Source organism: Melanostigma gelatinosum (genome assembly GCF_949748355.1).
Source record: "Melanostigma gelatinosum genome assembly, chromosome: 17".
Taxonomy (NCBI): domain Eukaryota; kingdom Metazoa; phylum Chordata; class Actinopteri; order Perciformes; family Zoarcidae; genus Melanostigma; species Melanostigma gelatinosum.
In genome coordinates, this window is record NC_136650.1 from 19,310,913 (window position 1) to 19,331,671 (window position 20,759).

The following is a 20,759-nucleotide window of genomic DNA, read 5'->3' on the forward strand; positions in this document are numbered from 1 at the left end:
TGCTCTCTTCAGAGATACTACTTGAGAGGTCAGAGAGAGCAGGAAACATTAACGAGGAACCTCTCTGGAGAGGTAATAAAGATAATGGATAATGATGTTAGATGATGGTCTACTAAGGAACCCAGGAGTGTGTTTGTTGTGTCTATATTGAGAGAAATGTACACACTGACATGAATAATAGAGACACAGCAGGAACAGCAGAGATGACGCACACACACAGAGAGTTTTTACAAGTCAACAGGCAGTCAGTGAACTTGCGGACTACACTTCCCTTTGACTGTCCTTGTCTATTTTCTCCCAAGGGACAGAGGCAGACATGTCAGGGGGCTGGTGCACTCACACACTCACACACACACACACACACACACACACTCGTGCACACGTCACTGTTTCCATTCTAAACATAAATACACCTCCTGCGAGCACAACCATAAACAGTCAGCTGCATGGAGTCCATTATGACTCCCCAGCTGCTCCTCCCGTCTACACGTGCGGAGTCACATGATGAGTTTGATACCAACGCGACATCCGATGGATAACTGGAAACAGGCCAAGCTTCTGTGTTTTGCGTGACACCGACTGATGAAACAGGTGTTTATTTACTTTTTTTGTTTTTCAAAATGACCTTCGGCAGCCTGAGGTGACTGCCGGCGAAATCGTTACACGGTCATACCACAGTGACCTCCCACTGGGCACCGAGCACACGATCCACTCCGGAGAACAGGGCAGTCAAAGCATAACACAGAGCTTATCTGAAATGTCATTAACATGCTGTGGGGCATGTTTATCAAGTCGGTGTTTATAGATGCCGTAAAGGCGTCTTTTTATCGCCCGTGCTGACCGTAGAAAGGTAAAGTGATAATTGACGCTGGAATTCTGACACCTGGACTTTGGCTTATGCTTTTTATCATGCGTCCAACTAAGTACCAACTGCTTGTTAAAAAAAAGGATAATGTACACAGATAAAAGTACAACAGCGTGTGTGCACGTGTATCATAGTTGCCCTTTACTCTACTTCTTGTTTCCACATTACCTGCTGCTGTCTACGTGGTTCATACACGCTGTTCCTCATTTAAGAACATACAGTACTTTATTGATCTGGCCCTGATCTCTTTTAACTCTGCAGACAGTTTCGCGAATTCACGGCTAATCGTGATCGTCGGCAAGTTAAAGAGATGAAACATGACAGTCTTGATTTATCCTTCTCAACATTCATGCTTTCAGCATCAACTGTAGGTGCCGATGTCCAAACAGAAAGGCTAACAGTTTGTGTTCCGAGCTGAAATAGTTGAAATGTTGGCTGATCTGTTGATTTGAGGGCAAGCGAATTACACAAATGTGAGAATGCATCTTTAAAGGAAGAGTTTGATATTTTGGGAAATACACGCAGTCTTGCAGAGAGTTAGATGAGATGATTGACACCACTTTGTCTGTTCGGTAAAGCTACAGTAAGCAAGCCAGTTAGCTTAGCTTAGCACAAACACTAAAAAGAGTCGTGATAAAGGTAATAAAATCTCACTTCCAGCACTTCAGAAGTGAGTAATAAAGCTATTTTGGACTAAGTAGCCAGCCTCCATATAGTTGTACAGTATAATGTAGGCGCAACATGATTGGGTGATGCCTTTATTTGTGGCGCAAAGATCAGAAAACGGGACCTCGCTGGAGGGGAAAGTAGTCGCACACTCGTAGCCCACGATGAGAGAGATATTTAATCATTCACCAACGTTTCGACATGACCGTCTTCTTCAGGTTAAAGAGGGACACAAACAGCTCCACGGGCATTAAACAGGGATAAGACACAGGTGTGTTCAGTCACGGGGAGGCGTGTCCTCAATAATAATAATTCGGGCAGTTTGCATTTAAAGCTGCAACGATTTATCAATAAAGAATGCGTTGCCCCAACAGTGAAAAAAATGCCTCTTTTCCAGCTCCTTTATTTATTGTATTCACAACTACAAAGTTTCTCCAAAACACACATTTAGTTTATTAGCATGACATCATTTTAGTGCTGGGAGCTGAAGTCGAAAGCTGTTTGAGCCAACTAATGTGTGAATGCACCTAGCACAGTCTTTCTGACACAACTACACGCCTGACGCCTCTACGACCTGAGACACAGAAGCAGACAGACTGCTAACAAAACACAGTGACATCAGTCTGGGTGAAACATCTGTCTGTCCACCCTGATAACAGCCAGGTTCATAGTTCTGTCACTCTGAGCCACGTGCTCATGAAACATGAACTTTGAAGCAGTCACCCCAGCTGCCACAAAAGGGTAAAAGCTGGCGCGAATTTGCATTTTCGCACCTTCCTCTCTGTGGCTTTTTATTGGTGGGAGAGCAACATGCCGACCTCCAGTTTCCACTCAAGAAGAAAAAGGGCCCTTTGCTAAAAAGCACAGCATGTTCTGTGGCTGCGGAGCCCTGTCGCCTGCTGCAGTTTATTGTTGGAAATGACTGAGTGGTGACCTCCGGTGCTGAGCAATGAAGCCAATGTGGAAGTGCCAAAATCTGCAGTTCCTCTAAAGGCCACTTGAGGGCTCCACCAAAATGCAAAGTACATCACAGCAGAAATAAACACGCTTACGTCCTGGTACAAATATGGTTTTCATCTCTATTGCTAATATCTCCATTCATGACAACTGTACAGGGGGCACATATTTATATAACTTACCTGTTTAAATGATATCGCGGCTTAAAGTTAGGAATAATTAGGGGGTGGCCACTTTCAGTGACAGGTGGTAGAGTTTAGGCCACATTGATCCTGACCGACGAAGTCACCCACGCTTGAGCTTTTCAGACCTATGTGTCATGTAATAACATGATGTGACAATTCAAAAATAAGAGAGTGAAAGAAAGAATGAAGCATGGTGGGAATGTCTTTCACGCTCTGACAGCAGGTACACTATAAGTCCTCAGGGATTCTCTAAACATAGCATGGTGTGGTGCTACTTTAAAAAAAAAAGTAATTATAAAGAATAATTGACCTGGTTTAAATACAATGGTTTAGAAAGGGCCGTTCCCTTCTTCATATGGAGTTTATCGTAAAGTACTGAGATAGGAGGAAAACTCAAGCAGAAATACAAAACAATGCAAGATCAAATGAATCTTGTGCTGCGAGCAAATTACATGAATTGGCTTTCTGCACATATTGAGGGAAATAGAAGTGTTTCCTTCACTTCGCCTGTGACCTGTACTTCAGTGTGAAGGAAGGACTGGACTTCTGTTTGCCTTGTCTGAGTTAAGAAATAGCTGCATCTTAACCCCCCCCCATGCATCAGATTACCCCGAATAGAAGTGCTAATGTAGCTGCAAGTAGCGTTGCATCAACACAAACTCACACGCATATGAATAGTTGGGTGTTGGCAAAGTGAAAGGCTGCAGCTTTTCATGCAAGTCACAGCAGGGAGCCTAATTAAAGAAGAATCTCGTCCGTTTTTGTTACTCTTTTATGTTCTGGAGGGTTAACTATGATCACAGCAAGAGTGCTGCAGGGTTAGCGCATTTTTGTGTATCACACAAAAGCATCACACTCCCTCGAGAAAAAGCCAGTGGGATGCCTCCATTGGATTTGGGGTTATTGCAGAAAAATAAGTTCGGTGGCAAACACACGTTCATGATACGTACACGTTTTGTTCAGCGAGATCATATTCACAAATGAACGCCACTTTTATAACTTTTATAACTTTTATAACTTTTAAAACGCGAACGCGGTCTCATTCATTTCTATGGAAGCCATGTAGACTACATTTAATGGTTCAGAGGTCTCACACATAAACCTATGGGTCTGAATGCAGCTTTTATTTTTTCTGTCTTTTTCTATTCAATTAAAAAGGTATGTCGTCTCACAGGGATAACGCTTATTGTTCAAACGTATTCAACACACACTGACCCGGACAGCTGCGTCCGAGCTAACTGAAAGCCACCTCATGGGAAAATACCTGAACTTCTGGACACAAAGCACGTGACAGCTCCCCCCTTCACCAACAACTTCCCTCTGTGTCCCGTGTGTGTGTGTGTGTGTGTGTCCCGTGTGTGTGTGTGTGTGTTCACTGCTCTCCCTCCTGAGTTTCCGTCCCACCTATGAACCTGCTGCCTGGTTGACGTGACGCACACAGAGCTCGACCTATCCGACTGGCCTCTGCATTCGGCGCATTGCTCTCAAATACACATTCATGAGGCTGTACTCACACACGTATACATGCGCACACAATAAAGGTATCCCCTTGTACACCGTACAGTCGTCACACGAGCCACTGTGGTGCCTATCACCAAGTAGCTGTGGCTTGAACGGCACAAAGGACACACGCACGTGCACTCAAACACACACACACACACACACACACAAGCATACACAATCTCGTGCCAAACAACCTGTAATTGTTGTGCCCCATGCCTATAGGTCAAGCTCTCTCAGTGACATTGTGCCCCTGCTTGTACTTATTTTGCACCCACAGCAGGCCAAACCCAAAACATTATTTCAGCAATTTAAACGGCTCTCACAAGTTACGCCCGGGTCACAGCAGCTCCTTTGGGGATGCTCGCCAAAGCATCTCTGGGGCTTTTTTTCAGCAGCCGAGCTAAAAGAAAATGGGGACAGGTAAGGGGAACCATGGGAAAGTAGCCTGTTGGATCAGGGTTAAGTCTCTGTGGATGCAGCGTGCAGTGTGCAGTCTTTGTCTTTGTACCTTACAGAGTTTTGGTTCTCAGTGAGGACAAGTCCCCTTTGCTTCGGATGAGCCTTGGGAAGATAAGCACCTCCGTTAACCGCTGTCCCTCTGCGTGTATTTGCTTTCAAGCAATAAGAGGCTTGACCCCGGCTAAGATTCTCAAACAAATGCTTACGATACGAACAAATGTACGATGAATGATGCCCGTTCTTCTCTTTTTAATGGCGGCATTGTTGTTGTATAGTCACACACAGACCATGGATGTATTAAGAGAACTGGATACACCCTGTTCAGCTTGGTTTAGGGTTGCGTTCATGTTGCTCTGCTGAAGCCCCCTACATCCGAGAAAAAGGGACTGCAGTTGTTTCCCCAATCACAAAAATCAAGTGATTCAGGATAACTGTAATATCTGTAAACTGCAATATCACCATCGAAATGCCGCAAACCTTCCATCCTCCCTGTGTGAAATTAGCCTGACAGACAGACAGTATTGCCAATGGCATGAAGTAATATTTCAACATGCACGCTTTGCAACAGAGCGGCAACTCTTTTGCACTCAAAGGCATTACAACTAACCTAAATGATGTAGAAATGATCTCAAAATGTGAGCAGATAACTGTGAGAGTGGAGAAATTCAAACAGCAATAAGGGACATTTTAAAATCAGCCGGACATAATGTCTTATCTAACCTGCGGCATGTTGACACACAATGATTTGCCGACAGACTCACGCCATGTTTGGTGGTTGAGGTTCAACTATCTGAACATTGGCAATGCAGCTATAGAGTTTCACTCTTAGAGGCATGAATGCATCTGGTGTGAAGAAACAAATATTGACACAGTCGGAGATAAAGCTGCATTGTAAATGCATGTTTGATCGAGGGGAGGTGGACAGTGTGTGCGCTCTTAACTGTGTGAGGCCTGTCGAAGTGTGTGTGTGTGTGTGTGTGTGTGTGTGTGTGTGTGTGTGTAGGTGTGTGTGTGTGTGTGTGAGATGGTGGAAAGACTGTGCAGGCATAGCCATGAGTAAACATGGCAAACAAATCTTTAAATCTCCTGCATTCCAGTGCCGGACACAAAGATGAGCGTTCAAACTGGTGGCGGTGTGTGTTTACTGCATACTGCATGTATGCTCAGCTATAATGGGAACATATGCATGCACAGCCAGTCGTCAGAGCAGAAGGCGCTTTGCAAATAAAGACCTGAGAGAAAGAGAGAGAGAGAGAGTTTGAGGAACCCCCCTTCAGGCAGCGAGCAGCCACCCTCCAGTTAGCCACATGAGTAAAGTTGCTGTTTGTTCTGCCACACATGAGGAATCTTGGGTGTGCTTCCATTAAGCAGCCCGGCTATATGGAGTGTCCATATGAAAAGATGCTAAAACGGTCACTTTGAACCGTCTTCATTGACGGTAAGCACAGAGGAAGGTGGTCACTTTGAGCTGACAGCAGTATGCAGGACTGACCGGAGATAGCAGTTACACGCACACACACACACACACACACACACACACACACACACACACACACACACACACACACACACACACACACACACACATGCGCACACACACAAACACACGCATACTGTGGAGCGACTTCATTGGAAGCATATAATAAAAAGAGTGCGTGCATGTAAATTACATTGAATAACATTTGAATACATTTTGGGACCATGTTTGTATGAATGAAACGTATCCCTGAAGCAGAGTTAAGACCAGGAAGGAACTAACTTTTTTGATTGTGGGTTAAATACAGAGAAATATAGTCACGGCCCAAACAATAGTTGGCCTACATCTGTAGTTTTCAAACAATTTCGGAGAAAGAAAATCAACTAAACAAGAAAACCCCATGTGCCATAGAAAAATGTATAGTTGAATTATTAAAATGTACAACAACAATTACTGCACAGCACTTCAAAAGAGTTAAATGTTTAACATTAGTCATTCATTGATGCAAAACGTGTTTCTGTATCTGCAGCTCTTAAATAAATAAAATCTAATAAAATGCCTTAAAAATAAAACAACTGTTTAGTTATTTATTCAGTTAATCCTTCATTTATGATTATAAAAACATGATGTATCAATGCTGTTTAAACTTAATAATCAGTACATTAAGGACACGACTCAGTTGAGTAACAGGTTGTATGACTATTTGAACAGGGGGCCCTTATGTTTGTATATAGATATGCAAACATGTGACATTTTCACACGACATCAAACGCCGATAAGGCAAACATTTAATACTGAGAAATTCAGATGATACGTCTTGGGTGAGTTGGATTCCTTATCATTGCACGAGGCACGCCTTGAGAGGGGCGGGGTTTAAATGTGGGGTGGAATGGCAAGGGGGCGGGGGCGGGGAGCTCTACAAATTACTACTACACCCTTTCTGCCTCCGCATCTTCTTAGTTTCCACAGATTGTAGAACCACTGCGAACCCACCTGTTTGATAGTTCTACGTTTAGTTTGCCTCTCAACAGAACCAGCTCCTCTGCTATGGCTAAAGGAGAGGGAGGAGAACAATACTCCAACCCCAGTTTATTGAATAAACCAGTCAGCTCGGATGGACTCACGCTCGCCAGGAAGGTACGTTTCATTCATTCATTTATTTAAAAAAATGACCAACGCTTTCTTATTTAACACACTAGACGGCACGACACCACGCAGTAAACGAAGAAGACGCTGTTTTTTGAATGAATGCAGCACACCCGGTGAAGCGACGTCGCGATCGGACTGAATCACTTAACCTTACTTGTTACTAGGCGCGCGCGCGTCGCCGGTTGAGATATTTCTACACAACAGTTGGACTTAATATCATCTCATATGTGACTCGTTGAGTTATTGAGTGAATTAAATGATTGATAGTGATTACAAATGTGAAAGAATATGATTACTTTTCAGTGAATTAATCAGTCAGTTATGAGCGAACCATCCCCCCCCCCCCCCTCCTCTGAATATTTCAAATCGTTTAAATCATATTGCTGAACGGGAGCTTTTGACGGTTAAATATAGCAGATTTACCGTTAGCCAAGTCATAATTTTAGTTTCTAGACGCTGTAATGAGATGTTTAGCTGCACATGTAACCACAGCCACATAGAGCTACATTTAAATCCCTAAAATACGACCGTTAACGTTGCTATTCTATCTTAACGGCTAGTCTATCATAACTGTTTCCTTTTTAAAAAATAATTCGTTTTACTTTAGCGGACGTTGGCTGACGTGAAATTAGCCTACTGGAAGTTTCTCATTTGCATCATTGGTCTTCCTAATTAATTAAAATGAATCTCGTGAAAAATTGCAGTCACACTGGAAATGTCTCTCTCGCTCCTCTAAAAAGGAAACGCTGTAAGGGTGTTGAGTATCAATAGAAGGTATCTAAGATACTGCCTCCATATTAGTTTATGTAGGTGTGTTTTAGTGCTGCGTTCAGGACACGTGTTTGAATATAAGTGGAAATTGGAGTTGTTACGTGTCTTTCTGTTTCAGCTATCACGTGAAACAACAGTGTAGTAGCAAAATGCATCTGCACGTTATGAAAACAGCGTCTAAGCTATTTTCACCAAAGACTTCTTGACATACATTCGTATTTTGAGTGCATTTGTAGGGGGGCGATATCCATATCTCCGACAGCTTTGAATGCAGCAGGGATCACCGTAACAAGGCGACGTGTCAGACCCAGAGGAGGCAGGCTGAGGATGAATCCTATATCTATTAATCAAGACTTTTTATACATCTCGTGCAACATTTATCAAAAACTGTTCCTCTAAAAAGCCACAAGTTTGAGGATGTTCACTTGACTGTGGTTTGCAAGTGAGCAGTGATAACATCTTTACTGGTAGCACTGATGGCACGAGTAGTAGCTTGTTGAGACATCCTCATTAGATAAGCTGTGTGAGGCAGATTGGATTTTTTGTGTGCAAAAGACATGAAGAGACGCATCCTCTCTCTACTGTAACTGGGGTCATTAGTACATATACAAAAGAACATTAGTACACCGTCAATCAAACCTCCACCCAAGTTACATGACCCAGCAGGCACTAAATCACCAAGGTGGTCCAATCGGTGTAATAGCAGCCTTTGTGTAGGTTTGAATAATTGGCTGGATACAAGAACTCATACACAACATAGCAGCATGATGTTTTTTTTGTCACCCTAACAAAGGCTGGGTTGGGTGTATCAACAAGGCAAGAGGCTGGTTCATTGAGTAGTTTGCAGCCATAGTGATGTTGTGGTTGTGATCTTAGATGAGGTGTTTCTCATGCACAGTGAGAAGAACACTGAAAATGTGTCTGCCGTTCAAGGTTATATCTTGTTTATATCTCACTCACCACCTGCAATGAAACATGCCTTTTTACCAGCCGAAAACAAGCAAATGCTACCTTTTGATTGGTCAGCGGCGAGGGTGTGTTTTCATCCCTCTGTGGGCGGGAGTAGTCAGAGCTCTGGTCAAACTGGCAGCCAATCCGTTGGCGTATTAAGCCAGTTCAGGCTGCTGCCAAGGTGCTTTTCGACCTCTTTCTGGTCTGTGTTGACACCATGGTGTTGTCATGCCCTGGCTGGTACTAACCTGCATAGAGTTGTGTTGCTGCTGGAGGAGTTGTTTTAGTGTCTGTCTGCTGAGGACATTATTACATCTACAGTGGAGAAAACAAGGAAGAATTGAGCACTTGTTGGAAAGGGTTTTTCTTGTTTCCCCGGTGGCTGTCCCTGACTTTTGCGAAACACGCTACGTGATGATTAGCTTCTTGCCAGCTTGAGACTCTCTAGCGATTTAAGCTATTCAGGCCACATTCCTCATGAGGCACCGAAAAAAACACGTTTTAATCGGACTAGTGCGCAAAAAGGCGCCGCTGAATAATCAGAGATTCAGTTTTGTTCAGACAGAAATTGAGAGTTACCTGAGGATGAAACTGTGCGCCAACTCTGCACAATTGACCCCTTCTATAATTACAAGGGCTTGGCTCTGTCAAAGCCTGGAAAGGTTTGTAAGGCAGCTGCAAATACTTAGCCTTTAGGACACTTTCTCCAAAAGTAGGTTAATGTTGAATGAGTCATTGTCTTCTTAGCAGATATTCAGATCTAAGATCTGCTACATTATCTACACTTAAAATGTCCCAATCCTGGCTCCACTTTTAGCATTTATGTAGCCGCTTTTATTACTTGATTAACTGTTGTTTCCTTTTTCCCCAGCATGAAAATGGGAACAGATTATCAGTCTGCAACAAGATCTGCTATGCCATCGGCGGAGCCCCCTACCAGATCACAGGGTGTGCCCTGGGATTCTTTCTGCAGATCTATCTGCTGGATGTAGCGCAGGTGAGTTGGTTTTTAGGCTATTTCAAATCTCCATGATCACGCCTGTCCAAGACATTTAGTGTCTCTTTCATAACACAGACTTATAGAATATATCTCGCCCCCCCACCTGCTGCCCTTACAGGACCACCACACCGGTGACGGGAACATACTGTTCTTCCTATACCCGATGCCAGTATGTGCGGTGGCATTTACTGACTTTAGAACAAGCGAGTTGTACACGATCCCCTCCTGTGCCCTCACACCACCTCTCTCACAAAGGGCACATTGTGACCGCCAAAGCTCCCCAACAAAGGAGCGATTATCCTGGAGAAAAATTAAGGGGTGGAAAAAGTTGTTTCCATATATTGACTTCCATGATGTGGCTCCACTGTATCAGAAGACTTACAGGGGCTTCAGGGGAGGGGCGGCGGTAGCGCGATGGGGAAGGAGCTCGCTTTAATGGGCTCTGGCACTAATCTCATGGATAGCATGTGGGTCAACTGCTTCCCAGGGTTTCGCTTTGTCAGGCTACCAAGATTGTAGATTAAGAGTGTGATGGGTGACACAGCGTGGGGCTGATTGTACAGTCGAGGAGTCGAGCATTCAATCCCGCCTTCAGGCTCGTCTCCTCCACGCTAAATGAACAGCAGCCAGGCGGCACCTTCACTATGCTAAGTGGTGCCTTCTGACACTAAAATGAAAAGCACTACTTACTGTAATGTCACGTTGTAAAGCGTCACTGCTGACTCCTCCATCTTCAGCTTAGCAGTTTAACCACCACATGCCATGTATAGTTGACATTTAGTCATTCTATTGTTGATGGAATACTCGTATAACGCCTGGAATGATGTTTGAATGGCTACCTGAAAAGCAGGTTTGAGCATCAACAAATTCCCCATTGAAATTGAGATTTGTGTCCTTTTTTTAAATGTCACAGTTGCGCTAATATTTGTGTATTCTCCCCTTTTTGCAGCTGGATCCCTTCTATGCCTCCATTATTTTGTTTGGGGGCCGAGCGTGGGACGCCGTAACGGACCCGACGGTGGGCTTCCTGGTGTCCCGGAGCCCGTGGACGCGTTTCGGACGCATGCTGCCCTGGTAAGTGGAAATCCCGCTATACAGTCTGATACGGTTGGATGTTATTCGTTGTTAGGGTTTTAGCAGATCATTTTCTCCAGTGCACCCTCCTCCAGCTGTAGTGTTTGAGTCTCTCTCAGGCTGTTTCCATTAGCTTGTTGATAAAGCCCAGTTATGTGTCACTGAAGCAATTTTCACACATTTACTGGAAGTGGGGGGGGGGGGGGGGGCTGTCGCTGTCAGTCTCGGTGTGTCACAGTTGCGAGTGGAAGTTTTCCAAACATAGACTGTACATGTGTCAGTGTTTGGGGGCGGGGCTTTGTGAGGAGCTCACCAGCGTCATCTCCCGAGAGGTTACTTTGGGTCATGCTGATGCAGTGACGGCCGCTTCCTCATTGTTCACACGTGTGTCCATTCAAACTCTCACTCTCACTCACACACGGATGTACACACAGACTATGAAATAATCTGCTTTAGTTGAAATGGTTAAGGCTGGGCCACTGCGGTCACAATGCGAAGACTGTTAAGACTTTCAAAACAAATGCATTCGATCCCTACCGGCGCTAGTCTTAGACGTTTCCCACAGCATGGCCTTTGGTGTGGCTTTGACAAATATAACTCCTGCCTGCTACTGAGTTTGCTCTTAAGCCACACAAACCGTCTTTTGACCAGTACACTTTGACTTCTTTATGTGAAATCCCTCTTATAAAGAGAAAAAAGAATGTGCCGGTGTGTCGCAGCCAGTCTGAGGGAGTGGGAGGCCCGCGGGGATTTTTCACAGAACGATTTCCGACTCTTTTTCAGCTGCCACATCCCCTCCCCCGCATCCCTGAGCAGCCTACGCGATGGCTTCAATTCATACGAGTTATTCATGGATGATTGTTAAAACACTGCAGAGCCGATGTGACTGGTACAATTCACACGGTTGCATAAGATGAAGTACAGTGTGGCGTGGCAGCTGCTGGTCACAGGAGGGGCTGCCAGTCTCCTGTCAACACAGACGATAAGTTTGAACATGCAGTACCTCCATAGTGGGACCAGGTGACGAGGTAAATGTCAGAGGGTGTAGGCAGCTTCATAATGAGCACCACAGGGAGGTAAGTGGGACTCCACCGATGTACTCCCTTGCCGACTTGATTAAAAACATAATCTCCCTAGTTGGTTCTGAAATGTGTGCACCCTTGTTTAATGAAGGGCACATTTGGGAGATGAACCCGGTCATGAAGGCCTCCCTCCTCGGTGGCCTGTGTTAATGTTCCCCTGAGAACACCTGCATGATTTCATTTAGATTACCAAAGGAAGAAGCATCGAACGTTGGGTAACAGTTTCCCAGAAGAGTCTGAAACGTTCCTCTTTCGTGATGACATGACGCTTTGTTGGCAGGTGTGCAACAATATGTTGAAATGGCTTCTTGTTCTGCAAGTTCAGATGGAGGGTTTCTAGCCGAACGATCCTCCTAATGTCCACATGTAGCCACTGTGAACATTATATTTAGACTTCTACATGTTGGTAGTCTTTTCTTTTGATGGACTTAATTGAACTAATGTGCGAGAGGGTTAAGGGTCAGTATAGTTATTGTAATTTTTAACATCTAGATGCTGATGTTTGAATCTCAAAGGGGGGTCATGCTTTGTGCTTATTGTGCAAAGTGAGATTCATTTGTTGTGGGAGTGGGTGGGTGGGGTTTGTATGAGGAATGATTGAGGAATGATTGGCACGGTCCATCACGTCGTATAAAAGAGATGGGTGTGGTGGTGAGCCCACAGGAAAGCTTGTGGAACGGTTGCTGTGTCTCTTAAAAGCACCGTGTAGGAAGTGGGGGAGGGGACAGACGAGGCCGTCTGGTCCCTCATTGGTCCAGCCCACAACACACCACACGCGTGAGCCAATGAGGCCCCGGCTGCGAATGGCCCGGCAGGGTTTTTAAAAGACTGGCTGAGGAATTTCAGGAGTTTACTCCAGTTCAAGTTGTGAAGCAGAAGGAGTCGCACTATTGGTGACAGTCTGCAGGTTTCCTGCTGTAAATAAAAACGTATAAATGGATTACTTTGGACGTTGGCTGTTAGGTATCCTGAGGTTGCATTGCTAGTCATACTGACTGCCTGTCTTCCTTAATATGAATATATTTAAGTCTGCTAAAGATTGGGATGTCGATGTTTCCCCTTACCAGTGATTTTGTGAGGTTTTCCCACATTAATTTCACATAAAGCATGATTTATTATTTAAACTTTACCAAGATTTCTGAAGTTATTTGTTGGAGCATAAAACATGAATTAAGAACTCTAATATCAGCTTGGTTTCCAACTTTTATTACAGCTAATCACCCACCCAGACAGATGATTGCTGCCCAAGTAATTCATTCATTTATTGTTGTCGGCCCATTTAAAAACAGTTAATAAGCGCCAGACTAATCTGTCACCTGCTGGGATAAAATCCTCGTCTCGCTGAAAGGAATATTTCAGAGGACATTTGAATACGATTCCAGGAAGGATCTCATACGGTGTCACTGCAATTCTGCCGGCAAACACGGTGCAAGTCCTGGCTAATCCTCGTAACACGGTGTTGAGAACAGCCTTCACTGGATGGGACGTGAAAGTCTCTATTTTATAACAAACAAAACAGAAGCACAGGCTTAGTGTTTTCTTCACACCGCCGCTTGTTTCATCCGTGTTGCAGCATGTCTGAGTCAAGTCGAGCCTCTGGTGGTGTGCGTTTGTGGCATTTGACACAGAGGTAATACGCTTTAAAAGAAATGCATTCCTAAATGCATCGTCATATCCAGATAAAGCATCGGACCACTACTGCACACGCCCACAGCGGCTTCACTCGGGTGTACAGTTAATCACATCACATGGGCTGCAGAGTCAGCTGAGCGCTGCGGCCTCTGACATCACTCTCTCCAGAGTTCACGCTGTGTCTAAACGGGCTTCGGGGGATTAGTTAAGCCATTGAGGAGGGGGCGAACTAATCAAAAAGATATCTCTATCTATCTATCTATCTATCTCTAACTGTGGCTATATATATATATTTACTCCAGTTCAAGTTGTGAAGCAGAACGAGTCGCACTATTTTTGCAACCTCATGTTGCAAATTGATGGGATGTTGGACATGTGAGGAGGAGCTTTGAACACGCAGCTTTGCCTCATTGAACCATTTTCATGTAACAGAAGGACACCAGTGAGTGTTACGTACTCTCATAACCCCGGTTTAGACACAAGCTCAACCTGTTCCATGCTGGTGAACGCCAGGAACACCATCTCTAAACATCAATCGGTGCTGAGCTGAGGAGAACATTTGGCACAAATTGAATAAAGGCCACACTCGCATGGCCACAGTTAGTTACATAACGTCCCCTCTCTTCAGTAAGGATTGTTGTAGGGTCACGTTTTCATCCACTGATGTTGTTGTCTCCTCTTGTTCCTCTCGTCTCCATGAAGGATCGTGCTCTCAACCCCCCTGGCCGTGATTGCCTATTTCCTCATCTGGTTCGTTCCTCCCTTTGAGGACGGCAAAGTCATCTGGTACCTTGTCTTCTACTGCATCTTCCAGACCCTTCAAACCGTGAGTACCACTCTCCAGCCCACGCCTCACTGACTCTTTATTATGAAATGAAAGGTTATTAGTGGTCAATATGAAGTAACCTGAATTGTTGATCATTGCAAAGTGTTGCAGTCTTTCCAAAATATATAAATAGCCATAACATTCCTCTAATTGCACAATAAATCTGAAAGTATTCCTTAAAGGAATAGTTTGACAGTTTGTTTGCAGAGAGTCTCAGAGTTTAACTTTCCAGCCCAATGTGAAGAGACAGCTTTCCCAAAACGTTGCACCGTTACTCGTCGTTACTTCTCTGCACGACCAACAAAGAGAGTCTGCTCGTCATTTTGTCTCACCTTGTTGCTCTTTTTCTTTGCAAAAACAGTGCTTCCATGTGCCATACTCTGCCCTCACCATGTTCATCAGCTCAGAGCAGAAAGAGAGAGACTCGGCCACCGCGTACAGTGAGTATTACAGCCGCACGTGCACCTTTTTGATTAGTTCGCCCCCTCCTCAATGGCTAAAACGTCCCCCGTGTTTCCTCCCATCAGGGATGACGGTGGAGGTTATGGGCACTGTTCTGGGCACAGCTATCCAGGGCCAGATCGTGGGTATGGCGAACGCTCCCTGCCTCCCAGGACCCGGCGACATCGACCTGAGCAACTCCTCTCTGTCGCTCGGACTCAATGCATCGGGGCCGGTCATTTCCCTGGATGACACGGTAAACAGGCTGAGCTGTTGATCAGAGGTTTAACGGTTAAGGGCCGATTACAAGAATGGTGTTTGCTAACCGGTTCTTCTCTTGTTCCCTCTTTACAGAAAGTGGCCTACATGATTGCCTCTGGTGTCATCTGCATTATCTATGTCCTCTGTGCTATTGTTGTCTTCTTCGGCGTGAGGGAGCGAAAAGGTAAGACGTTAATCTCTCCCGGCAAACCGGCTCCGTCCAGTCGTTTAGTTTCCACATCTTGTCTTTCATTCAAAGTAGTGAATCAGAGGTTAGGCTTTTGAATGGGAGGCTTTCATGACCAGTGATGGGACAAACAACAAGAGTTGAAAATGTTTTCTACTGATTGTAATTTAGCGTCTTTGCTCATTCTTTCCGATTGTTTTCCTCTCTCCAGAGTCTTGTCGTCCCAGGTCGCAGCCCATGGGTTTCTTCCAGGGGATTAAGCTGGTGATGGGACACGGACCGTATGCCAAACTGGTCATGGTCTTCCTCTTCACCTCGCTCGGTTTCATGGTGCGTACAGAGACACGCGCACCATTTTACTATGACCCCTCAGTAGGTGTATATAGCCTACTGTATGTCAATACACTGTTAGGTTTTGGGTTGCTGAGTCCAACTGGCTCTTCGTAACACGCTGGTATGTGCTCCCGGACAGAGTTAACGTGGCGCCTGCAATGTTGGCCAAGATGTGTGTGTGTGTGTGTTTATTTATTTGTGTGTGTTTAGGCAGTAGGATTTGATCGAGTAAATCTCTGTGCTTTGTCCCGCAGCTCCTGGAGGGAAACTTTGCCCTATTCTGCAGCTCGACACTGGGCTTCAGAAACGACTTCCAGAATATACTGCTGGTCATCATGGTGAGTACACCCACACACACACACACACACACACACACACACACACACACACACACACACACACACACACAGGTGGCACTTTCAGGCGCCCTGTTGCCAAAGCAATAGCCGCACATTTCCCCCAGCGCACGAAACCTCGAGCAGCCCCGTTTGTGTGGGAGAAGTTAAGCGGTTAGCTTCAGACAAAAGCTTCCCTCCCAGGGTGAACACATAAATTGTTTCTTCAATCACAAGGCTGGTCTGTACTGTGTCAGAAAGCGGAGTCTCCTGGCTGCCAATTGTCCTCTGTGACTGCCCGGCCTGAATGCCATCCCATTCCCACAGGCCGTAGTGGAGCCACATCTGATCTCTTGTTTTATCTCTCTTCTCCTGAAGAAACGGTTTCTCATATCACGTATTAAACCCAATTAATCCGTCGATGTGCTTTCTGTAGCGTGCACATCACAACTGCTCCGCGTAGTGAGCGTGAGCAGCTTACTCAGCTTTGATCCTGTGCTTTATGGAAAGGATTATGCAGGCAAGGCACTGACCTTTTTGTTAAAGTACATTTATTTAGTGAAATTACTTAATTTTTTTTTAGCGGCTTCAACAGTGTGAGCTTTGACAGGAGCCGCTCCTTAATCAGCAGTAAGTGATCCTAATCCTCCTCTTCAGTAATTTGGTGAGGTGCGAGATGAACCCTGGAAGCTCGGCTCAGATCTTATTGGTACAAAGATGGACTCAACAAATCTATGTCGATGGTATTATATAAGGACTTGTAACTCAAACTGGATGACATTGACACGGTCAAATGTTATGAAACGTTGTGCGAGAGCAACGGGAATTTCCATAATTGCGACAAACAAAAAGAGCCTTGTATGTACTTATTTTCATAATGTGAGGTCAGTTGTGTAAAACGTGCTTAATGAGGAAGGTTTGAGAAGACATTAACTGATAATTATGTTTTGATTCCTGGGGAGAAGCCTGATGAGGCTCACAGAGGAGAGAGGTCGCTGCACGTGCAAGGAACTGGCTTTGAAGATGAAGTTCAGACTCTGTTCAAGTGTTCAAATACTGCTGATGCAACAAAACAAAACAAAAAACCCTGCTGCGAAACATTTCCTCATAGTGGGACGCCACAGAGCCAACGCCATTTTCTCACACATGATTGTGCAGCGGGACTGCACCGACGTGTGGGCGGTTTTATCTCTTAGCTTACCGTGAGAGAAGGTGGATACTGTTGTATCGCCGTTATCTTTACCTCAGTCAAACAAGGAGGGGTCAGAGGTCAAACCGATCCACGCTAACCCCTGTAGAGTCATGGGACGACCCCTGTGGAGGTTTTGCATCACATTGAGCTCAATTTTGTTTTGGGAAGAGCGGTAGAAACCGTGTTGTTTTTCTTCTGTGGCCCAGAGGGTCTTCCAGAGGGTCTTCCCTGGTTTAACCTGAACCAGACGGCCTTTTGTGGACTTTAATGCAACTTCTGTGAGTTTTGTCTGGAGGGTCGAAACAAAATCTTGTTAACCGGACCTTGAATGTTTTTCTCCCCCCTCAGCTGTCCGCTACTCTGGCCATCCCCTTCTGGCAGTGGTTCCTGACTCGCTTTGGGAAAAAGACGGCGGTCTGCGCCGGCAGCTTGGTAAGGCCCACAATCCCACTTCTGAGTCGCACGAAGCCTGTCGGATTGACAGCAGTTAAATGATGTTCTAGCAGCTCTAGTGTGTGTGTTCAATGCGTGGTCTAATGCGTTTGTGTCCTGTCCAGTCTGTGATTCCCTTCATGATCCTGGTGGTGTGTATGAAGAGCAATCTGATCGTCACCTACATCGTCTCCTTTGCTGCCGGCATCGGAGTGGCTGCAGCCTTCCTGCTGCCCTGGTAAGATCCCCGCTGACTCCATGTTTTTTCTTCTCAGGAATACAGTGATAATAGAGACTTTTGTGACTCTAACTCTTTGTTTTTCAGGTCCATGCTGCCAGACGTCGTCGACGATTTCCAAGTGCAGAACCCCGACTCCACCGGCCACGAAGCTCTCTTCTATTCCTTCTACGTCTTCTTCACCAAGTTCGCCTCTGGAGTCTCCCTCGGCATCTCCACTCTGAGTTTAGAGTAAGTTGTCGCTGAAACACGCACAACCTATATTGTGAATCATTCTAAACGGTTTTAGGTGATTCATCAGGTTTTTATGCACACCACATGACTGACTCTTTGATCAGTGATTTGGTGTGAATTTTCTCTTCATGGATCACCAATATTAACGCTCTGCGATGCATGAAAATGTTTTTTTTTAATTGTTTCTTCTTTTTTCAGTTTTGCAGGCTACATCAGCAGAGGCTGCTCTCAACCAGAGGAAGTGGATATAACCTTGAAAGTGCTGGTCTCCGCCGCACCCATAGCCCTCATCCTAATCGGCCTCATCATATTGTACTCGTATCCGATCACAGAGGAGAAGAGGCAAGGCAACCGCAAACTGCTACAGGAACAAAGGTAAGGCTGTGGATTGAAATGCCTCTTTGTTGTGTTTGTTTGTCAGTGAAGCAAATCTCCAACTGAAGACTGTCTTTAATTTTCAGGGACAACGAGGCAGATTCAGAATCGGACTCGACAGAACTGGCATTGATGATCTAGCGCGTGTCGGTGACCTGCGGACCAATGAGGCGATCGACTGGCTTTTTGCACTGGCCGGGACCAACTGACCCTGGGCCTGCCGGATCGTACAGACACTGCCTCGTTTAATCACGCTGCTGCTGTTCCACGTCTACAAGACTTGAGTGACTCAAAGCGTCATCGCCGGTTCAGCCACGCTGAGGCCTTTCCAAAAAACATTTTACATTTTCCCAGCTTGAAATTCATTCTCCTCTTGTTCCGTCAGATCTCAAAAGCTTTTTTCGTGTGTAACATGCTACTTTTGAGCACTGTGGAAACAAACTTTTTTGGGGGGGGGGGTTGGCCTTGTCCTCAGTTGAAATTGCACAAAACCATAAAGTGAGCATGTTTTGTCAGTGCTGCAGTTATTGGTGCTACACTTTATATCCTCGTACAGAACCACATGGAGCATTAACGACCGTGAGCACTGCGCTAAAGACAACTTTATAGTTTATAGAGATGTGAGAAACTTGTGATAAAGCCTTAATATTCAGAACTGACTAAAGGATACGTGTGTCACAGTTGCTGCTGTTCAAAAATACACACCACGGTGTTTAAATGTGTTTTTGTAATCTTACAAATAATCCTTCGAGTCAGCCAGTTTGTTTGCATCTCATTCCTATCCAACTGACTGTTTTCTTTTAAGAAGCCGTCATAATGTGATGTTTGACCATCCTAAGAACTTTAGTTCAACCACCATAGTACTGAAACCACTACACTAGTAAAAGCAGTTCGCTTGCGATTACCGGTACAGTTCTTGCATTATCTTTATTTATAGGACGGCGACTGAAGACGGGAAAAGCTTTTATTTTTGTAAACGCTTTCATTTTCCTTAATACTTAGCAAACCGGTGACGACAGTCGTTACTGATTGAGTTATGTCATTATTTAAATATTTATTAGGTTTTTTTTGAATTTGTGCTGGAAGGTGGCGCTTCTTGCAGTATTTAAATATATTTAATGCCGCTGAGGTTCCAACTGAATTAGAAGATTAAAAATGAGGAAAATGTGTTTGGAGTCAAATTTTAAAACACTCATTCAAAAAGGGAAGCGCACAATCGCGAAAGAAGAACACGATGGGCAAGTGAACGTGTGTGTTTTGAATGTTTTCTCTTTGTGTATTTGTGTTTAATGAAGGAACAACCAGGATGCTTTGTGATCATCTCAGTCCCCATCGTTAAAGTGTGGCGTGACATCGTTCATATCCATTGATATGGAAATGTGTACATGCTGTGTCATGTGAATACTGTACATCTTTGACATGTTTCTGACAACTGGGTTGCCGATTCCGTTTTTCTCAAGAGATTCCTCATAGCTCTACAACACGGTGCCATTTTTCACCCACCGTGTCTGTAATAATTGTACAGACTGTAAATCTCCCTGTTTTATTCTGCCACCGGTTTGTCCGTTGTGGATCTGTCGGTAAATGTCCCTCGTGACTCTTGAGGTTGTGGCCAACGTGTGACACGCAGAAGCCTTGTGTACATGCCTCCTGTGCATATGTATATATTGTATGTAAACCTGTAAATATCTTTGATATTTGTGGCTGTGAAATGGACCTATGAACACTGTATTGTACTGTAGTTATTTAAGGGAAAAAATGTTGAGTGAAAAAAAAGATATTGTTAATAAATACTAATTGATAAGTGTACTGAACAAGTTAACATTTACTGTACTTGACGCACAAAAACCACGAGATTTGTAATGTCTGTTCTCGTATATCACACATGCATCATGTGGATAATTAGCCATGACCCAATGCCTACTGAAGAGATAATTATATCATTATTCTAGTGGCTTATATCTTCAAAACATCCAAAACTGTCGTCAAAGGTGTCTGGAGCAGGTTGTGAGAGCAAAACATAAAATCAAATTGAAGACTCATGAATGGGGCTAGCGTGGAAAAATAATGAAGAAATAAATGCTCTATCAATCAAAGTTGGCGTGATGTGGAGAAACTATTAGCTTATAGCACT

General features: G+C 44.6%; 1 protein-coding gene across 1 annotated transcript; it reads left to right on the forward strand.

The window, feature by feature from the left end:
• The first annotated feature begins 7,089 nt into the window (after positions 1–7,089).
• mfsd2ab (MFSD2 lysolipid transporter A, lysophospholipid b) lies at positions 7,090–20,434 on the forward strand. Its single transcript, XM_079288223.1, has 14 exons — positions 7,090–7,249; positions 9,855–9,980; positions 10,933–11,057; positions 14,474–14,597; positions 14,959–15,037; positions 15,125–15,294; positions 15,393–15,483; positions 15,698–15,816; positions 16,074–16,157; positions 17,695–17,778; positions 17,904–18,016; positions 18,104–18,247; positions 18,449–18,625; positions 18,712–20,434. Exons 1-14 carry the CDS (start codon positions 7,160–7,162, stop codon positions 18,764–18,766), a joined length of 1,581 nt encoding a protein of 526 aa, XP_079144349.1. The 5' UTR covers positions 7,090–7,159; the 3' UTR covers positions 18,767–20,434.
• The last annotated feature ends 325 nt before the right edge of the window (positions 20,435–20,759 follow it).

Coding starts and splice junctions, on each gene's coding strand:
- mfsd2ab (XM_079288223.1), top strand. CDS start 7,160: ATGGCTAAAGGAGAGGGAGGAGAACAATACTCCAACCCCAGTTTATTG. Junction 15,484..15,697: donor CGGCGTGAGGGAGCGAAAAG/GTAAGACGTTAA, acceptor TCCTCTCTCCAG/AGTCTTGTCGTCCCAGGTCG. Junction 18,248..18,448: donor ATCTCCACTCTGAGTTTAGA/GTAAGTTGTCGC, acceptor TTCTTTTTTCAG/TTTTGCAGGCTACATCAGCA.